The sequence below is a fragment of the Ochlerotatus camptorhynchus genome, unplaced genomic scaffold, assembly GCF_037179485.1.
Source record: "Ochlerotatus camptorhynchus isolate MF236.1 unplaced genomic scaffold, CSIRO-AGI_Acam_v1.1 ptg000035l, whole genome shotgun sequence".
In the NCBI taxonomy this organism is placed as follows: domain Eukaryota; kingdom Metazoa; phylum Arthropoda; class Insecta; order Diptera; family Culicidae; genus Ochlerotatus; species Ochlerotatus camptorhynchus.
In genome coordinates, this window is record NW_027040526.1 from 1,801,050 (window position 1) to 1,823,827 (window position 22,778).

The 22,778-nt window shown below is 39.4% G+C and overlaps 2 protein-coding genes across 2 annotated transcripts in view; both read right to left on the minus strand.

Moving 5' to 3' along the window:
• Cdc6 (Cell division cycle 6) overlaps positions 1-22,778 on the minus strand; it is a 324,753-nt gene that overhangs the window by 216,566 nt on the left and 85,409 nt on the right. The window lies entirely within an intron of this gene.
• On the minus strand, positions 5,484-21,943 carry LOC135709539 (PX domain-containing protein kinase-like protein). Its single transcript, XM_065231937.1, has 6 exons — positions 21,029-21,943; positions 13,853-13,994; positions 13,439-13,582; positions 12,521-13,369; positions 12,151-12,464; positions 5,484-7,931 (listed from the first exon to the last, which is right to left on the minus strand). The coding sequence occupies exons 1-6, from the start codon at positions 21,128-21,130 to the stop codon at positions 7,512-7,514; spliced, it is 1,971 nt and encodes a 656-aa protein (XP_065088009.1). The 5' UTR covers positions 21,131-21,943; the 3' UTR covers positions 5,484-7,511.

The following is a 22,778-nucleotide window of genomic DNA, read 5'->3' on the forward strand; positions in this document are numbered from 1 at the left end:
TAAGTGTCCTAGGTTGTAACTTGAAAAGTCATGTGTGTCCGTTTCCTTGATCCCTGTAGAGTAAAGTTTAATTCGGTTTGTCTGTTGATCTCAAGGCTCTCTGCAACATCCTCCATCAAGTAGATACGGTTCGTAAAATCGATTTGTCCTCCGTCGATAGTTGGTGGCCCTCTGTGAAGATGTGTTCTGCATGTGTTGGCCTTATTAACCTCCGCTATAAATTCTTTAAATCTAGTTGCTAAAGTTCTCTTGATTTGTCCTAAAAGGTGAGTCGATCATTATTGCGACACTTTAGATTGATTTGAAATCGGCAATAGTTATCGAAATGAAACCAAACTATTACAGTAATTCCGTATATGTATTTATTTCAGCATACATACGTCGGTCAAATTTTAGAATGAGTTTGAGTAAAATGCTCGACATTTGCGATTGACGCCCTCCATCAGAGCCTGTACAGTAGTTTCCGGTACATTTTTCATCAGTTTTTTCCCACTTCATCATTTTCTTTTCGTCCTTCGCCTCTCCTTTAGTCTTCTGAAGTTCGCGCTTCATCATGGCCCAATTGGTTTCGATCGAGGCATTCAGGTTTGTCAATCTCACCGTTTATGGTGCTTTTGGTCACGAATGGTTCACTCCGTTTGCCACAACTGCATATGGCCGGCCAAATCAGGTACTTCAAAGCGAATTTCGACAGCTTCTTCCGTTTGAAACGGTCATCCACAGCAAACTTGTCCTTACACGTGAAATATTGCTAAAGGTCGAATGATGCATATTCATCAGTTATCCCAAGATGCGATGCGACAAGTCAGGATTTTGCATGTGCACAACTGAGCGGATGTAAACAATACACTCTAAAGATAAACTGGTCAAAATTTGGTTAATTTCAGTCAATTATGAAAAAACTTACGCAAGTTTGAAAGTGTCGCAATAATTATAGACACACCCTTTACTTATACTTTGTTAAAGTGATTACAGCTTATTTTATATACACGGAGATGAAAAACTACCCAAAATTAAGAACTTTTCCCTCAATTCCCGGGTTTAGCCCAATAACCCAAATTTGAGTAAATTGCATATAGCAGTTTCCATTAAACACCAGCAAAAAAATACTTACTCTTAAGTATATTCTACCCAAAATTAAGTTTAATTAACGTAAATTAACTTATTGGGCTGAACTATATCGTTGGGTCAAATATCTCGTTCCTTTTTTGACGACATTAACGAGTGCAAGTGAGAGGCTCAACTCAAAATTAAGTAAAAAGAACTCAAATTTTCGGTGGTATTTTTTCTCCGTGTACACCTGCTTTCCCTAAAACATCAACTGGGTCTTTAGTGGATCCTAACAATGATTTTAACTGGTTATGTCTACTAGTGAAAACTAAATCTAATCCGTTTTTTTATTGTAGTATTAGCTTACAAGTAATATCTTGATCAAATGGAACGGACACTCGTTTCAAGGGTTCAGGCACAGACAAACAGACGTAACTCTTTGAAAAACTTGTTCTTGAAAACATAGTATCTCAAAACATATAACCTCAGTAACGACATCTCTCTGGCTTCTCGCGAAAGACAAGCTTGCTCGCTAACTCGTAAACAATATTGCATAAAAGTTCTATAGAATATATAGTAACGTCAAAGTGATCCGATGCCAGCGCTGCGGCGAGTAGTTCGCGGAACTGATAATATTCAAATCAACCGTTAAATGCATGAACGAAGATACATAATGAAGAGTTACGTCTGTTTGTCTGTGGTTCAGGTACTGAAAATGAGGGTTGTAAATAATCTCCTTTATAGATTTTGGGCTTTTTTTTATTGATGATTGCCTGTTGTGGTCTCCCTTTATCCGTTGAGTCTCGCTATTTCGAAGATGTTCTGCAATTCCTTAACTTTTCCTGATTTTTTTTACATCCTTGTGAATTATGTAGCTCTTATCTAAAATTTGTGGAAGGGCTTCCCGTTTAACCACGCTGAAGATATCGTCGACAAACATCCACCAACGGTTTGGTATTAGCATAGAGGTAACTCTAAGACTATAGTAGGTCCCGAAGAAACGTGCTCAACTTTTTGGCTCAGCTCTGGTACTATCTTCGGTCCTAAGCTAATCGATTCACCCCTCGAAACATAGATAAATCCACTAACCCCTCATTTTATCTGTCAAACTTTCATAGTGAATCAAAACAAACATAGTGTAGTACTGGAATTTATACTAGAATGGGGCACGTTAATCAATTTGCTTGGGACCAATAGGCTAGTCAAGTAGTGAGTCAATTTAAAATCGATAGTTTCGTATTGATTGTTGGTATTAGTCCTTTCTCCTGCAGGATTGTCCCCAAGTTAGCCATGAAAAGTTCACACAGGAAGGGGGATAGGGTAGAGCGCTACTTCGTCGTAATCGCCCATTTCCGTTCTATCGATCAGAAGAGATCAATAATATCAATGAATTCACCGTGCACAAATCAATAATAGGTTTGTGCTGATGCGTTAGTTCATTAGCTACAACATAAATCCTATTAGAGCGCATTGTATGAATATTTACGCTCATTGTTCTCAAAACAAAAGAAGCACTCCTAGCGAATCCCTTTTTTCTACGTTTATGCGTAGGACGAAGAAAATCTAATGGTGTTTCAATGCGTTAGGACGGAAATGAAACTCGTAGAACGAATTTAGAATCAAGAAGCAGTGTTAGATTTTTAACAATAACTCAACAATGTGTGACTCTTTATCAAATCCAACGGTACGTATGGAAAGGTGAATAAATTTAGCAATCATCTGTGACATAAATATTCCATTTTTGTTCAAACCCGTTCAAAAAAGAGAGGTAAAGTGGGGGTTGTGCTTAGTAGGACGGAAATTAGATCAAAAACACTAGGGGATTTCCCATTGGGGCTCTTTTCGTCTGCTTGCAGAAGTTACCTCGGAAAGAGAAGTAGTTTCCTTCCTTACAAAGGCGGGTGAGCTTAATGTACGTCCGAATCTTGTTCCTCCATGCTGCATCCTCTTGTTGTGTAAATAGCAAATGGATGATCGCTTCCTTGGCCAGTACCGCACGGAAAAGAGCAGTGACGTCGAAAGATACCATAATCTCGTTCATCAACGAGAACGAGATCATGAAGATTTTAATTACTGGGCAAACTCCTGTGTGTTACTAACTGCCTTACTCTGGAACTGATTCGGCATACTGTGGAACCCTGTGACTAGCCTCTTCCCTAGTTTATGGGTAAGGGAACCACTTACAGACACGATCTCTCGCATTTCATTCACCGGTTTTTACAATTGAGGAGACCTTTGATCCTGGGTAGAATGGGATTGGATACCCGTAAACGACCTGCTCCATCTTCTAATATTGATTTACACTCCTTCAGGGTTTTCTCCGCGTGTTTCACCATGCCCAAGGAGTCTATTCGAAGCTGCCTATATCATAGAGGTAGCTCTAAGACCAGAATGTCCCGAAGAAACGTGCTCAATTTTTTGGCTGCCTATACGGTCCGTTGTAATATTCGTTGTCATCTGATCGTCGTAATCGTCCTTGTCCATGATAACCACCGCGTTGCCCTTGTCCCTCATGTCATGTCACCGAATGATTTTGAAAAATAAGCCCCAACTTAAGTCTACACCCTGCTCGAATTCTTACAAGAATCCCAAGAAAACTCAGACCAAAACTCCAATGGCATTCAGGCAATGGCAGAAATTCAAGTGAATCTGGATCTCAGAAATTCATGAGTTATACGAGTTCTGGATCTACGGAGAATTTCATTTCAATAGTGTATGTGCATAGTTTCAAGGGAATTCCGATGATTCATAGCGAATTCAAAGCAGAATATTAATGGCCTTGAGTAGTAGAAAATTATGAGAAGAGTTTCAAGCAAATTTTAGACGAATTACTAAAAGAATACGTTCCTAGGGAATTTTCGGCAGATTTCTGAGCAGAATTCTAAGAGAATTCTACGGAAATGTCCATGAATATTTGGAAGGGTTTACTATAAACGAACAAGAATTGTGGAAACAAATTTAAGCAAATTCTTGCGATTATGATTAGGAATTTTAAGCTAATTGTAAAGTAGATTCCAAGAGTTTTCTGGATTATAGAATTCTAAAGCGTTAGGGGCGTCATTTTCATGGTTTTTTAAGGGCGTAGCAAACCTAAAATGAGACGATGTTTACTTTAACTTAGAAAGCCATTAGAAAGTTAAATATGTATGGTAACAAAATCGTGTTGCAGTGTTATGTTTATTTTATTTTTAAATTTTTATATTGCTTATGAGATTCATTCAAACATTTCCATTCACATAGTGCGTTCGAAGTTCAACGTATAGTAGCATTTGCCTCATCAACTATTAGCTATAGAGAGTGGCCCATTTTGAACCCCTGGGCATTTTACTCCTATTTCGCCTGATAAAAAAAAAATCCATATTTTGTCAACTACCTAAGTGAATAGAACAGTTTGCGTGTAAAGTTGCGAACGCCAGTTTAAGCTGAGAACCCTTATGACTGTTGAAAGGTTGAATTAGGATTAATAAGTCCATATGAATCTCTATATAAAAACACCTTAACATCCAACCCTAATTCCTACGTAAATGAGAATAACATGCTTCCACAAGCTGTATAGACATATCAGATTTGCCACCCTTCTACGCAGTAAATTCTGCGGCCAACCAGCGCTAAATGGAAAATTGCACCATTTACGGTTATTGGGCAGGAATAAAAGAATGCCGCGAATTACAACGTCATTAGAGGAGGAAACAATTAAAGGCCACGATACATATGTAATTCACAGAACCAAGCATAAAAACGTGATTTATGCTAATTTGATGCACCCACCATCTCCCCCATTAAGTTGGTTGCCAACGCGTTGAATGATGGCATTAGTTACGTGGAATGGGGGACCTTTATGTGATGCAAGTCACGGAAGGGAATTTCTTTCCAAACTGAATCGAAACATTCATGCTGTACTATCCAATGTGACAAATACACTCCCGCCTCTTGTTTATTTTTGTTTTTTTTTTTTTTAATTTTACTGAGTTTGATTTGTTCTGCAGTATCATATTAGTGTTTGTTTAATTCCATCATCTGCAACTAGGAGGACCTTTTGGTTTCCTTTTTCTAGGCGCACTACCTCCATAAATAACTTATACCAAACTATTCGAACGGCGATTGTGAAATTTTGGCCTGGGCTTTTCGTCGAGACTAGTGTGTAATTTAATGGTTGTTGATAATCAGTACATCCGTCAATATTTGCAAGTACGACCTGTGTTCTAATATTATAACTTGTATGTTCTTGTTATTTTGATTCGAATGAATTTGCTCTATTCTTTTCTGTAACATATCCCAATAACGATATTCGTAATACGGCGTATAAAAACTACATTGATTTCTGTTTGATGCTGGACTGACCGTTTTGTTTATTTGTGTTGCTTTTAAAATGTTCGGGAGTACTATGGATTTTCATTTATGGTGATACATGCTAGATAAAAATTGTATTCATCTTTTGTTTAATTTACCACAGATACATTCGGATTGTATGCGTATATAATAACTGATTTCACATATTACGTTGCCGAAGCTAGTTGTTGTTGATGTTTTTATTTTAGTTGAAATATTGTTCGCCTTGTTTTAATGTGTGATTTTAGAAGTGTGTTGTTTTGGAAGTGAATAGACTGTGCCAAAGGTATAGTAGTTCTTTCTATAAATTTAGTTCCGTTATCAAAAAGTTTGCAGTTTAGCCATCGTTTCAATATCCGCAGCCCACAAAAATATGAATAGATTTTTGTTTTGTTGATTTGTTATACTATCGAATATGTTTGTTTACACTGGTTGGTATCGTTTAAATTTGTATAATGTTATTATAAAAGGGGAGATATATCAGGATACAAATTTGTTCACATAAATCACAATTATATTAAGAGATAGTGATAAGCTTCCTGTTGTGGAATAAATATATAAAATGTGTAGAAGAATTTTTATGATTTTCTGTTTGCTATGCAACATGTCAACAATTATTTTATGAAATGTATGCACCGATCCCGTTGGATTTTGTTCTTCGCGGCGGTGATTTCAGAGTCACGAAGCATTGTATGGCACTAAAACATGGACAACATAAATAACGACAGTAGTGGGTGGAAGAATAATTTCTGGGACCATTATGTGCACATATGAAGTAGGAATGTAGTTTTGATTAGTAGATTGGCTATTCTTCTTCATTGCAGAGTATCACTATGACACAGATAGTTTATATTTATATCGTAGCTTTACAAGAGTTCGCATTTAACATTATTTCATTCATAAGATCATTTCCACTTACCACTTTCGATTCCTAACCCAAAAACCAAAAGCCGATTAGATGAAAACTTGATTCGGATACGGGTTTGGATTTGAGATCTGGATAACTTAACATCACAGACATGCACGGGGACCCAATAGGGGAAATAGGAAGTGCAAATTGTTGATCAACAATTTGAATCAACTTGAAGTAACTGAAGCTCAAAAAGGAAAACATCACAGGTTCTATCAATCGAATAAGTGTATAAAATTAATCCACTGATACTCGAAAGACTCCCCATTTCCCCATCCAGGTAACAACCAAAGCAGCTTGGCTTGGTAAAAGGAAGATTTCATTTTCAATTTTGGAAAACTTTTGCAGAACACAAACCACCGGACAAGGGATTCAAAAGGTAAAACGAATCATGTCTTTTTTCACAATACTTTTCACATAACAACAATTACAGATAAATACTCAATATCTCTGTTATGCATAGTCTTCTAATGTGCTAAACTGTGCTTGTTTTGTATGAGTGTGTTTTTATTTTTGCTCTGTATTACTCTATAGGTTTATCAATATTTATTTTATTCTTTTTTTAAAGCCATAAACATGTAGGAAACATTTCTGTTTTTCCCTTTTCAATTTAATATCGTTTCATTTTTCTCCATCCAAAACTAGTCGTTTGGAGGACAAGCGACAACTTCATCAGGTCATCGCTTTCTCTTCCACATTATTTAATTTGATTTTTGTCCTAGAGTCTTTGTTCATGCATGGTTATAAAGCGTGGTACATGGTCAAAAAAAAGATACATAAAATGTGTATATCTAAAATTGAAGAGTTTAAACCAAACAAAAACGATCTTCGCTAAACATTAAGTCAAATGATGAAAGGTTTACACCAGCTAGTAAATGAGTAAAGAAGCTGTTTGACCACAGCAAAATTTTACGATGACATTCGTACGTTTAAATAATTCCTGTTGAATTTCGGTTACCTACGAGTTGTTTGTAGTTATCTTTTAAGTTTCTCTATAGAGTACGAAAAAATTGGTCCAAAACACTTCCTTCAGTTTAATGCTTACTAGTTGTTTTCTTGTAGTAGGTATGGTTGCACAATGTTTACTTCGGATGGTTCTCTAGATGGGGCATTACTTCCCTACACACGCACACGTCTACCGCATAGTTCTGATTAGTCTGATCAATTTACGACCGATAGGAAATATGATTCTACACATCGCATTGTCTTTCCAAACCTTACTTCACTTGTCGCCGTTGTTAATTTTCTTGAGACCACTCTTGTTGAAGTTACAAATCGAGTCCAACAGGGCACTACGGTTGGAACTGCAGTTGTCATCACCGGAAATTGACTTGTTCAGTTGTCTACCGTTAGAGCGGCCCAATCCGGCCGCCATAGCCTGATCAAACAACGGAAGGGATGATGGTGGCGGAATCGGTGGTGGCAACGGAGACGAAGCACTTCCCCCGCTGTCGGTTGCGTGCGCCGGAGGAGACATCAATGCCGCATCCTGCGGTGAGGTAATACTGTTAGCACTGTCCGATTTAACCATGACAGAACCGGCCGATCCAGAGCTTGCACTAACAGTCACCGTTTGCGGAGGACCATTGCTCAGTTGGAGTGAGTTCTGCGCACGCAGCTTGGCTTGCCGGTGTTCTTGTTTCTGAAAGAGAGTTAACGGTGTTTTATTGCGTTTTCGTCATCACACAATTTAAGTAGACCAAATTTGATAGAATGCCACTCGCGCTCATAATGCCCTTTACTTACTTTTTGACAATGCTTAAATGCCAAACACCATAACTTCCCGTACAAACATTACTGGACCATCTCTTCTTGATTTCCTATGCATGCGGGACAATTATGCTTTTATGGGCAGATATCATAATGTGTATTTTTGGAATATTCCATTAACAAAGATTATGTGAAATTGTAAAAAAAAGGTCTTCAAATAAATGTAAGCCCAACATAAGCTCTAGAAACAACTATTAAGTTATTAGGGAGCTTCCAAAAAAAAAAACAGCTAACTAAATCTCGATTCACTTAAAATTTGGACGCACCGCTTATTTTTTTACAGCGGTCCTAGTGGTCGATTCTCGAATGTTTTGACAGCAGATTATTTGGAAAGCTTTTCTTTTTCAGTGGTAAAAGTTTTGTTACGATTCATTCAGATTTTAAAAAGGTTGTGACAGATGAAAGCCGATAGAAGGAAATTATTTTTGGACACCCACGTTGAAAATCCAACGTGGTTAGGTTAAAAAATCGCTAAATCGTTGGATTTGGCTAAATCTACCATGTGCTGTGTCCTCCAAAGTTTCCGTGAGTGGAAAACTATTTTTCGGAAGGATCACAGTAAGCGTCGTAGTGGATCTTACGACCGGCAACTGTATTGGAAGGTATAGAACAATTTGAGCAAACCCAGGACTCTCTGGTGGCGACATTACAATAAAATACAATTCCAACCGTCCGTCCTGAGAATCCGTTCTTATCGTGCCAGCAAGCAGCCAAGCCGAACACTGAAACAGAACCGAATGGCCAAAACACGCGCTCGGAAGTTATATAGAGAGGTTCTCACGAGGAACCCAGGATGCATACTGATGGACGACGAAACGTATGTAAAGATGAACTTTGGCAGTGGTACCAACCGGTCTAAACTAACGATTTTAAATTGGCTCACTACTTGACTAGCCTATTCGTCCCAAGCAATTTGAGTAAGGTACCAACAATCAATACGAAACTAACGATTTTAAATTGGCTCACCACTTTAGTAGCCTATTGGTCCCAAGCAAACGATTAACGTACCCTATTCTAGTTGAAATTCTATTACTACACTATGTTTGTTTTGATTCGCTATGAAAGTTTGACAGATAACATCAGGGGTGTGTGGATTCATGCAGAACATGCAGGGGTGAGTGAAATAGCTTGGGACTGCTTTGGACCGTTGTTCTGGTACTGAGTGAGCCAAAAATAATAATGATTTTCTTCGGGACCCAGTGGTCTTAGAGTTACCTCTATGAAGGTACCCCATTCTATTCGAAATTCTAGTACTACACTATGTTTGTTTTGATTCGCTATGAAAGTTTGACAGATAAAATGAGGGGTTCGTGGATTTTCCTATGTTTCGAGGGGTGAATCGATTAGCTTGGGACCGAAGATAGTACCAGAGCTGAAGCAAAAAGTTGAGCACGTTTCTTAAGGACCTTCTGGTCTTAGAGTTGGTACCGTGACAACAGGATTGGATTTCATCGAAAAAGACACCCAATCGAGAAATATTAGGCAATTGTTAAGCGGAGGTTGAAAAAGACTGGGGAAGTGACTCGGGATGCTGATGAAGATGAAGAGATGATGGAATAAAATGGCCGCTCAAGTTGACGAACAGAGTGTCCAAAAGATGATGCGAGGTATTTCAAGAAAAGTTCGTCATTTCATCAAAACAAAATCAGAGTAAGACCATAGAGGTAACTCTAAGTCTAGTAGGTCCCGAAATAACGTGCTCAACTTTTTGGCTCAGCTCTGGTACTCTCTTCGGTCCCAAGCTAATCGATTCACCCCTCGAAACATAGGAAAATCTACTAACCCCTCATTTTATCTGTCAAAATTTTATAGCGAATCAAAACAAACATTGTGTAGTACTAGAATTTTGACTAGAATGGGGTACGTTAATCGATTTGCTTGGACCAATAGGCTAGTCAAGTAGTGAGCCAATTTAAAATCGTTAGTTTCCACCTGTTGGTAAGACTGTTGATATTTTTTTCCTAACTATTTTAACTACTCAACTGTTTTAATATCCATCAAAACAATCCCGAGATAGAGCTGATTTCTTACGTCCAGATATTAAGTGAATCGAGCTTTATCATTTATGATTAGAAATGCTTGTTATTATTTCTAGCGTTCAGAATCATAAGGGCCTAACCGCGACGATTGATTCTCTTCATTGATTTTCTCTCTGCATCACTACAGTTCTAGATGAATTCTTCAAAAGGTCCTATCGGCTTTGATCGATTCTTTTGATAACCATCATTGCAGTTAGGAATCGATCATTGCAGTTAGACCCTTATGATTCTGAATGCAAGATGCTTTCTTATTGAAACGCTATGAACACGTAAAGGGGAAAAATGATGCTGAATTCCAAGTCCATCACCTCGATGCTGGTCCTCCCTTGGGCCTTGGAGCCGACCAAGAGCCGAACTAGCCCTGGTTGTCCTGTAACGCGGGTAAGTCGCCTTTTCGTGGTGCGTTACTGGTGTAATATCTACCACATCGAACTCCGGCCCTAAGCTATTCTTGTTGACGGTGATGGGCCTCGATTTTGAGAATCTCCGAGGAACTGAGATTGCAAACAAGAAAAGGTGCGGACCAGGGTTCTGATGCATGGTCCAATATCAGTATCATTGCTTGCTTTTGTTATTAAGGACACCTATTTTGATTTACAAGAAGACGCGGGTTTGGAGAGGTTCCAGAACTTTTCGAATGTACGGAACATCTTAATTGGTTGAAGATTCTTGAGAGATCTATTTTGATTGATGAGAGGTGTTTAGCAGAATGCCGTTTGATAGAATGCCGTTTGGCAGTATGCCGATTGGCATAATGCCGTTTGGCAGTATGCCGATTGGCATAATGCCGTTTGGCATAATGCCGTTTTACAGAATACTGTTTGACAAAATGCTGTTTGGCATGATGCCGTTTGGCATAATAGTTATTTGACATAATGATCATTTGTCATAATAACCGTTTGGCATAATACAGCCAACTCTCCATAGCTCGATACTGAAGGAACAATCGCGTTATAGAACCATAAAAAAATGTCTTCCATAATGTTAAGAATAATCCAGAGTTATTCCATCTACTGTAATATCTGGCCCTATTAATATGCCGCACCTTCCACCACTACACCAGAATACGTTCTGCTGTTTTGTTTTCGTTCACTTTGCTGCTTTCCTTTTTCCTTAAGATGCTTTTCCGGTTCTTTCCGAGCCTATCGCTTGGGGCAGGAAAGCTTCCGGTGTCCGTCCGCCTTGCACAGAAAACATTTATCTTTGTAGCCATAATAAAATATATTTCTTTTGCGATTGAAGAAATGTAATGACGTGGGGATTTTCTTCTTCACATCCATATATATACCGCGTATCCCTGTATATACCTCAAAACACAGATCAGTTGGAAATTTCTCCCGGATGATGCGTTTAATTTTTCCATATTTCCCCAGCACTTTATCCAGCTCGTTGTCGGGTACCTCTGGTGGCAAGTCACACGCACATATTGGATGAATTCACCAGCATGCGACATGCGTACCTTTGCCGTCGTTCCATTCGCATAATGGAAGATTAAATCCTCCGAATTGAATGTCAGAGCATGGAGCATCGCTTCCTCTGATTTGAACTTCATGAAGACTCCCCTTTCCTCACCAATGCGATAAACAGCTTCCACTTCAGCCGGATCCGCGTCGAGTGCTTTGGCGAAATTTACAATCTCTCCGATGTTTGGTTTAGCATCACAATGGCTGAAGCTAAACTTGATGGTGTTTTTTACTTCACACATCTTGCACCTTAGCAACAAAAGGCACTGAACTGATAGCAGCGAACAAGGAGCAATAATATAATAGCGAATCTCGAAAACAGGCTATCGCGTGGTTCACACCGAAACAAAAAATCGACTGCTGCTGTTGACAACTGTGCCACAGATCGAAAAAGCAGTGGGGAGCTGGGGGTTAAGTTTACTCACACTAATGTGCGACCTAAAAGAAATCAAACCAATGAACACTTAAATTACTAACTTTGATATCCGTCCTACATTAGACTATTTTCTCATACCATTTTCAAAAGAAAGAAAAAATTCAGAACACTGCTCACTGCTCCATCCCGAAATGGTTCCCAAAATGTACTCACCGCTTTGTGTTTAATTTTCTTCTTCTCCTCCTCCGAGGTCATCATCTCCTGCACCCTGACTAGACGTTTCTGATTTTTGACGGATTTTTGCTCATCTCGAACCCGGTTCTCCGTTTTCTGGATCGCAATCTTCAGCTGGTCTTTGGCATTGGTTGAAAACTTCAGATACGGCTTCTGTGCGCCCACCGCCATCGCATACTGATCGTTAAAGCTGGCGGCGTACTCACTGAAGAACGGATGCGCCGCCAGTTGATCCAGCGTCGGTAGGACCGACTTGCACGCGTCCTTGGAGAGAATCGATTCCAGCAGCGATTCTGAAAACGAGTAAGCGCCATAAGATCAAACAAATTCCATTTACAAACACACTCACTTAGGCTGTCCGGACAGTCGGTGATCTGCCTAGCGTAAGAATCCTGCAAGGGGTAACCCATGCACATCTCGTACAGCAAATGCCCGAACCCGTATACGTCAATAGACTCGCAGTTGTTTATTTTGCTATGCTGCACAAAAAACGGCCGGTAAAAGGAGGGCACACCGATGATGAAATTCTCCACATCCATCAAGCGCGCTACTCCGTCCACGATCAATACATTGCCACAGTGCACGTGACCGCAAGCCATTCCCTTGGAGTGCAGAAACCGAATAGCTTCCAAAATCTGCCGCGCATACAGCGCTAGCTCCTTCAACGGCAACGGAGCTCTCCCCTTTGGACTGCCGTACTTCGAAAGGAACGGATTACACGGAGATGCCGCACAGAGAACATCCTTCAGACTGCCATGCTTGTAGAACTTCCGAATGGCCAGCGCTCCGTTATCGTTCGATGCAATGTACTCAATTGGAGCAATATAGGGATGCTGGACGCTGCCAAAGTTCTTGAGCACATTGTGAATCTCCTTCTCGTCGATGTATTTGTCCGGTCCAAATTCCGTCCATGTCAGGATCAAGTCATCTCTTCCGATTTCCTTCGTATTGTAGTCCTTCTCCGTCGATGTAGTTACGCAAACCTGAGTCGTGTGCTGTTTACCGTGCGATTGCGAGCTCGACTTGATCAGATGATGCTTGGTGGTGGAATGTCCCGGTGAGTGTTTGTTACCTAGCGGTTTGTGAACTACTTTGAAGTAATGCTTCCGCAACCGCCATCCTATCGGACCCAACGATTGGCCCAGAGTGAATACGCCGTCCGTGCGAAGGCACATTGACGCATACTGCAGGGCCAGATCTGGAGAGATTGAAAGGGAAGGGAGGTAAATTCTGAAGATGTCTTACTATTGAGAATCTCAGGACGTACCATGGAACGGAGTTGAATAACTGTCCGGATCGATGAATTTTTTGGTTGGTAATGATGATGCCAAAATGGGATTCATTAGTACTTGATTTATATACTCTTGTAATGCAAATAACCGCTCAGCTATGAAATCAGGGCGCATATTTCCTAAAATTAGAGGAAAGCATTTATGGATTAGATGCAAACATACCTCACAATACACAAGGTACAACTCAACAGAAGGTTACAATAGTTGCCACCCTCATCGACCTTTAATCGTACTAATAAAAAAAACCGCTAACTAAAACATCCTGATCGATTATTTTCCTTCAACTGTGCATTTTAACACGCACATCTTCAGAAACCCACCCGCCAGTCTACTTCTCATGGAAACAAAAACCGCTGTCAGCTGTTCTACTCTCAAAACAGCACACTTACCAATAAACTTCTTTCCGGGAAATGGCAAATCAATCCCTGATATTTGCAAGCACTTGTTAAGCGAAGCGAAGTCATTGTAACGCCTTAGAATACGCCAGCTGTTTTCTGGATATGGTCCACGCTGTACTCTCAACACGTATTCCTACCAAGGAAGACAAAGAAGAATAAGAAGAAGAATGTAAAACCAATGCAGACACTATTCGGAGTATTTCTCAGTAACAAGATAAAGGCGTGCAGAAGATCTTGCAACATAAGCACACCATCAGCAACGAAGCGAAGCGTCACATCGAATGTATGGAATAATTACAATAATAACTATTCCTTTCGACGCGCGACGCAACGGTTCGCTTTCCGCGTCAGCATGGCAGCGGCCTAAGTATGTCGATCGATACATGTTATCATTGCTTTCAATTTTGTCAAACCTCTTAACGGAATCCCTTCTCTTCTCATCAGTTCTGTTTTTCTTTATCATTGCATGCGGTACGAGATGTGCTGCAGTGTATTATTATATAGATTACAGAACCAAATTACGTTGGCACTTTAATTCATTCTAAACCTAAGGTAGGTTTTAAGACGAAGTTTACCGCCCCGAAAAAAAAAATACGTTTTGATGTTTCTAATAATATTGGAAAAAGATATCAAAAATCTAAAAATAATATTTTTCCGTAATTAAAAAAAAAAGAAAATTTACGTGTGAACACATTTTTCTATGTCATCATGGTACAACGTTGGACTAGAAAAAAATACCTTCGGCTTTGTTTAGAGTCCAACATTTCTTATGATGAGATAGAAAAAAATATTTTTAAGGGTAAAGTTTCTCATGAATCTAAGGAAGAAAAAACTGGTGTTCTTGGATTGTTTTTTTTTTTTTTTTTCCTTTGGTTTGTTTTCCGTCGATCTTGTTTTCCGTGCTGAGCACCAATGCTACCGACGCCAGGGAGGCAGCTCCCACACCTGGACCCTACCTATCGACCCATCAACTCATGAACCGGGGACCAACGGCTTTACTTCCCTTCCGAAGGAAGGCGTGATCAGAGATGCTATGCCTCAGAACATCCCGGCGGCGCCGACTGGGATTGAACCCAGGCCTGCTGGGGTGAGAGGTAATCACGCTTACCACTACACCACCGGCGCCGCTACTTCTTGGATTGTTGATATTGATTCCTGATAATCCAATATTTTAAGAAAAATCAAAAGGTGCCAGAAAAAAAATGTTTTTAGGCGCATATTTAAAACCAAATGATCAAATTGACGTTTATCAGAAAACGGGACGATTCCATCTTGTTATCCGATCCAGGGTGACGCTGAATCAAAAACAAATTCGGAATTAATTTTTTCTCCAACTGTCCCTGGAATTCTGTCCATAAACTACTTGGAAAGTTTTCAGGGGGATGAATTGACAAACGGCAACTCACTCAAGTATCCTAACTTTTGAAGAGCACCACCAGTGAAAGATTTCCATTCACTCGAAGAACTCTAAGTCAAGAGCTCAGCCCTTGAAAATGAGCGTAAGTGTAAAAGAACAGAGGTCACATTATGCAACCGAGACGAACCGTTCATACGAAAAACGCTTCGTTTCAACTTCCTCAATGAGGTCTCAGGATTTTAAAAAGAAACTTATTCTGAGGGAAAAGCGATTGAAGATGGACCGAATCTTTCAAGAGCAGCGAAGCCAAATGGAGAAAGACCTTTTGGGTCAAACAATTATAGCAGAAGAAATATATAGGGGTAGACGGGACAAGACCGCCACCAAGGCAAGATGAGCATCCATAAAGTTTACACTTTTCAACAATAATGCTAAGATGCAACGTTTTAAAAATGATTGAGAAATATTTAATAACTATCAAGAAACTGATGAAAATATCCGAACCGAACAAAATATTCGGATTTTTTTTTTAAATTGTAGCTGATGGAGATTTCTGACTTCGAGATGATTGATGAGTTTGTGTACCTCGGATCAATGGTTACATAAAAAACAACTGCAGCGGAGGAATTCGAAGACGCATTATTTCCGGAAGTCATGCTTACTACAATATCTTGAGGTCTGGTAAACTTCGCCCCCGTACTAAGTGTACCATTTACAAAACGCTTAAGGCCGGTAGATCTCTACGGCCGCGAGACGTGGACAATGCTCAAGAAAGGCCTGCTCTATGGTTTCAGTAACGGTTATAATTATCGGAGATAGTTGAACGTTGACCTGGTCTCCCACCCTCGTGATGGGGCTGCGATCTTAGGTGTAGCTTCCGGGGTTTCATATTCAACCACGGATCATTTCGCCGAAGGTCATTCCGCCGCTAACAATTTCAGCGAGGGATAATTTTACCGAAGGACGTTTCGCAGTCGGTCATCTCGCCGAAGATCATTTCACTGGCACCGCGTTATTCCGAGATTTACAATTCTTGTAAACACTTTGGAGTAGCGGGATTTGGAAATTTTATGAGATTTTTTGTTTGTTTTAAGGTGATTCCTTGTAGATTCCACAAATCTTGATAGAATTGGAATTAAACTTGTTGCATCTAAATTTATTGATTTTAACACATGATTCCTTATGTTAAACATGAGCAGTTCTTTCTAGTTATAATGTTTTTGTTATTAATGGCCTTGTGGCTGAAACATGTAGCCAGACTTCTTTTGAAAGGTTCATTGTTTTTGCATTGCTGCCAATATTGATTTGGACGGAAAGTTGAAAAATGCCTTTCCTACTTCGCTGATTTTTTTTATTTATTTGTGTACACGGGAAATGGCTCTTATGTTAGCTAAAGCCCTACAGTAAAAGTATGGACGTCTGTCAAAAGTTGTTCCAATCGAACCGTCAAAATGCACCGCTTTGCTCGATTGGAAAAGCTTTTTTCAGTTTTGTGGTGACAGTCGTCCATACTTTTACTGTAGGGCTTTAATGTTAGCCTATGAATGTATAGATTGGGTCCATCGATAAACTTCTACACTCTGAAAAATCTTCACGATCGATTTACATGCAAACATAGCAGACTTTCGTCCAACCTACTGTTCACATAACATTTACCAAAATTGTGCGTAGCCTAGCAAAATCCAACTTCGATTATCTACGTCAGGTAAATTAGACTTGGGGTGAAACTACTGAAAAACTTGTAGCTTCTACGTGTCATTTTTTTTAAATGCTTTTTACGTAATTGGTGCGTGAATTCTGAATGTGAATAGAAGCAGTCAATATTATGCAATTTTATCGGGCAGATATAAATTCCCCGTGTTTTAATTGATACTAATATCTGCTCATTAAATTGCAAATTATTCACTGCTTGATTATTATGACGTAAAATACAAGGGGTGGTCACTCTACACACTTATTTTGCGCCAACATTTTTCTAAGTGTACCTCAGTGTGCCGCAGCTGTATCGGCAGTGCCAAAAAGTCATTGAACTGACTTTTGTTTGCTTGTGAAAAATGCCTTGTTTGGCAACCCGGTATTTTAACAGCTCTTGTGTTTGTTTTGATTTTCAATGTTTTCAAAAATATCCATCTTCGGCGGAAGGCCGACCCCGCACAACGAACGTCAATCATTAGTCAACCAGCCCTTCTGGGAGCCAGCGGAGGAAACGGATTTGCACCGAATTTGTCACCGCCCGAGTATCATCCGTCGGAAAACTGGAAACCAACACCGGCCGGACACGTCGGACTGATGAAGGACGCATCGCTGACCCGATACGGACCAGTCAACTTCATTCAACCGGAACAGCAACAGGGCGCAGTGATGATGGTCTACGGACCTGATAACAACACAGCCAACACCGATAAGCTGTTCAATCTGCTCTTCCTGTGTGAAAATGTTGTCAGAATAAAGTTCCTGAAAACCAAAGAGGGTACCGCCGCCATGGTCTAGATGGGAGACGCCATCGCAGTTGAACCAATCGAACGTACACCCTGCCGAACAATTCGATCAGCTTCAAGGTCTACAGCGCCTCCAAGAACAATCAATTCCCAGGCCTGCTGCTGACTGCATTCACCACCAAGGACTGCCACCCGTCGCAAGTGCGAATGTTCCCGCTGAAATCGGAAATTTCCTCCTCCGGATTGGTCGAGTTCCCCAGCGTAGCCCTGGCGGTGAACGCCATCATGATGCGCGATCGATCACAAATGCACAAAATTCCAGTTCATTATGAAGCTGTGCTTCTCCTCCTCCAAGAAGATGACCGGTGCGTGGAGCAACGAGAACATCGAAAACTCGCTAGCTTTCTTTTTCTGAGAAAAGAAAGGATTTTCCTTTTTCTGTATAGTTAATGTTATGATTCGTAATTATAATGTCTTATTGTGTTAGTTGGAAGTGCAAAAAGGCAGGAGATGTGCGGTATACAGTCAAGAGCTTAAGAAAGTGTGAAATGAGCTGTATTAATGATTCGGTAGAAATGTATACGGAACTAAAGTCGACGTACACTCTAAGTCGATTTAATCAAAGTAGGCTATGCTTCGCATATTTGACAACCCAGGACTCGAGGCCTTTCATTCCCAGGAGCTCGAATAGGCAAGTAATAATTTAGCTGCAATCTGCAGCGTTGGGGGATTCCCCTTTGAACCAAGTGGAAATTCACATTGGCGATCCTGCCAGGTCGTTTTTAATTAAAAAGGTTTAAGATTTTAAACTTTTTTCTTTAAAATTTCGGAACGTTTCTACTGCGCCTGTGATCTGCTGGGCAGCATCGAAATTGTAAGTATTTTTTTTAATAATATTCATAAAAAATAAACTAATTAAAAAAGCTTCCTGAGACAAATTTTATTTTTATTTGAAAACAATAATATTTTCCAAAAATAAAATTAAGAAGCGAAAAATACATTCTCTCGAATAAACCGTATCTATGCATTGAAAGTATATTTCGATTTTATACTATGGCACGCATAAACCATTTTTATACTAAGTTTGCATTCTCTCCCTTTATACCGACCTTTGCGTCGGTACGGAGAGTTGCGATTTAGCGTAACTTTTATACTATTTAGATTTCAATATTTTTTGAGTGTGTGGCAACCACGATGAAACATCGTCACCCTGTGAAAAAATATGAACGAATAAAAGCGTACGGCAAAGCAAAGTACCTCACATTTTGCATTCTCTCTAATTAAATTATACTTACTAATTTAAAGAGCTTAAGAAAGTGTGAAATGAGCTGTATTAATGATTCGGTAGAAATGTATACGGAACTAAAGTCGACGTACACAGTGATGGAAAAGTTCGCAAAAAATCACTATGACTCGCGAACTTTTCCTTTGGTTCACTGGTTGTTCACACTGGTTGCCAGTAACTTTAAAGATCATAAAAATTGTAACCATCACGGTGTTTCGCTAAAACCCATTAATGGGTATAAAAATACCCATTTCCGCTAAAAGTGCCCCTCCTCATTTAATGGGTAAACTATGGTTTACTCATAAATGGGTAAATTGGTGGTCTGTCAATAAATGGGTGTTTTTTCACCCATTTTCTTATATTGTGTTTACCGTAAAATGGGTGAAAAAATACCCATTTTTACAAATGGAGGATGCAAGCGCTCGTTGATGTAAAAATGTTTCTAAAACATTGAAAATAAATGCAGGTGTTCCGCTCAAATTTTTCACGAAACATTATAATACAAATTATCAATTGTATTGACTTATCCGTAAGCCTCTCCAACCAATATACCAAATATACTGCGGACAGTTAAGTAACTGTTTGCATTGAGGTTTGCATTCCCAATGAGCCGGTGACGGAAATGAGACGATAAAATTTCGAAGTGTTTTTTCACCCATTAATGGGTAAAAAATATACCCATTATTCAGCCGTGAACTGATTCTTTAAATGGGTATTTTTTCACCCATTTTATGATTTCAAAATTCCCCCATTTTTTGACAGCTGCATACATGGTTTGAAAATGGGTAGTTTTTTACCCATTAATGGGTTTTCACGAAACACCGTGATGGGTGCCAAACAGCGTCAATGACGACGCCCGGGTGTGCTCAAGTTTGATTTTGGCACACTGTGTAAAGTGACCAACCCCTTGGTAAAATATGTATGAGACACATATAATCATAAATAAATGAATGTAAAATTTTAAGATTTAAAATTTCCCAGCTTGCTGCCAATGGTAATTTGATTACCATCCAACATTGGCAGCAAGCTGGGAAATTTTAAATCTTTGAGCAGTTCGTGATGCCATATTGATGTTTTGCATATCTGAAAAGCACGTAAATCTAGTTTCACGTAAACTTATTTCAGAATGCACTGGAAAACTCCACTTAACTCTTTCCCATCCACGGTTATTTTGGAGCACCATGCCTTTTTTGACAGTGTGTTTTAACTTTCTGAACTTACAACCTATATTTATAAAACCATTGCAACATAGTCTGTAATAGTTCTTCTATTATCGGAAAGTAAATCTAATCAAACATCTCAATACATTCCAGAGATACTGTTTTTTTTTAAATTTATTAGCCAAAACACGGAATATTGGCGGAATAGTGTTAAAGAACGAAAATTCTCGTACAGTATAATGGGTTATTCTGCAAAATGGGATTCTGCAAAACGGGTCCTTCCGCGATTTGCCGTATAACCTTTTTTTTTAATTATTATACTTAATGACTTGAAATTTTCATTGAAAACTGTTTAGTTTATAACGTAATATAATTTTGATGAAGGTCTGAGAGGAGTTTTATCTCGAGTAATAGTCATTCGAACAACATGTTGTCTAAAATATTTTGTACAATCTCAAATTTGAAATCAGCGATATACAAGTAAATTCTTTCGTCATTGTTGGTATTGAACTCGTGAAACCAAACCATTTTTTTTTTCATCAAAATTATATTTCAGAATATCGTGCAGCTTTTTTTTAGTGCTGTTAATCAAAAACTGTTAGCAAGGGAAGATAGTAGCGTATAGAATTCTGCATACCGGCTTATTCAACACCAAGTAAAATTAATCGCTGATATACCTAAATTGCTACCACAGCAAATCCCATACACGGAAAATGCATGTTTACCTTAAATAGCAACAGATAAGAAGCCGAGCTATCTCTAGCACACGCTTCTTTACCACATTCAAGCAACCTGTAAAACAACACACCTAATCCACCAACACTGCGCATTTTCCCATCGCAACCCCGCATAGATAGGCGAACGAAAGATGGAAAAACTTCTCTGCCATTGCATGAGACGTGGAACAATCTCGTTCAATCAACTTACCGTATGTCCATCGATGTTCTGTGCTGTTTCAATAGAACAGGTGATCGCTTCCGTATCATCTAGAACGACCTTTTGTTCAAGTCGTTTCTCAAATATAGCCATTTGTTGTCGGTGTTACAGTGGGAACAATAATCGGACATTTTTTCCGATCCCATATCCCACCGAAACGCGAAAATAAGCAAAAGCGTAAATAACAACAAGTAGGAATTTATCGACAAGCTTCGTTCGAAGGCCCGAAAAGTTTACAAGGTAGCAACAAAAAACAATTTCTACACAAACACAGTTGGTGGCCTTTTTTTCTCTGGCTACTTTATCCTTCACAGATCTCAGGGCGGGTAGCTAATACAGAGGGTAGCAATGGTCCGGAAAGGGGATCAGCAGGAAGATCCCCACCCACTGTAATAACCAGTGCAGGAGCACCAACACTGATATCGACTGATTTCCCTACTATCACGCACGGTTTAAAAATTTCAACATCCAAGTCTAGAAGGTCCAGGCGCTGATAAAAACACTGCACAATGGTGACTCCATATTTTCTCACTAATGATACCTTCCGAAAACACAACAACAGAGGAATGCCCTTCGGGAAAATGGGAAAAAATCTTCCTTGGAGTAGGAACTAGTTTTTCTTTTCTTGCTGGCGATACACGCACAGTTCCTAATGGTTAATAATTCACTACCAGCCTAGTAGAGCACCGTCAAAAATAGGAATCCGGCAAGCTGGTTGCTTCATGCGCTCACTAATGGATGGAATATGATTCCAAATGCAGAACGGATCGAATTGTGCATTAATTTTCACACTTTTCAAACAAAAATTTTCACTACTGCTTACTGCTGGTGTGGAGAAAAATGACGATGAATTGATTTTCCATTTCCACAAACGCACCCACTCCACTCCCCCGATGACTCTGATAGTTACGAACGACGCATCAGCGGAGGAGGTGGATAAAAGAAAATTTTGGCGTTTTTCTTTGTGGTGTTTTTCGTGTTGTCCACCAACAAGGGGTGATTCATCGGCAAATCGGAGTAAGGGGAAGTATGTTCGTGTGCCCAGTGGGGTTCTTTTTCATCTAAAAATGTATACACTCCGAGAACTGGATGCTCGTTTGTGATAAATACTTCAGGAAACAGCTCGCGATAATTTGTCCGAGCAAGTTACCAGCTCGAACTGACGTGTCCATGCAAAAAGTAGGAACCCCCTCACGTTTATTTTGAAGACGAAATGAATATCCCTAATTAAAAAATGCAATAATCGAACGATAGTCCAAATGATAGAACAATTCGACAGTGAGCATTCATAAGGGCGAATACGCGATGATCGATTCTCTTCATCGATTTTCTCTTTGCATTGCTACAGCTAGGCGAAACAATTTTCTAGAATTTGTTCAATGCAGAGTAGTAACAGGTTGTATTGGCTATCAAAAGCAACAGCAAACGCATCGAGAAACGTTAAATCTAGCGAGTTATTAACAAAAGAGAAAATCGACGAAGAGAATCGATCATCGCGTATAGGCCCTTATGCATGCTCACTGTCGAATTGGGTTGTTTAATTACTACACACAAAAAAACAAATATTGTAGCTCTAAAAATTATGCAATTTTATATTGAAAGTTTCGCAGATTTCGTAGTTGTAACTACGAAAATATTCAAAACGAAACTTTTTTTTTCGTTCAAAAATGTTTCTTTCACTTTCGACTTGTAATTTTAAAAGTGGATTTTTTTAAAATAAAAATTGTATAACTGTCAAAAA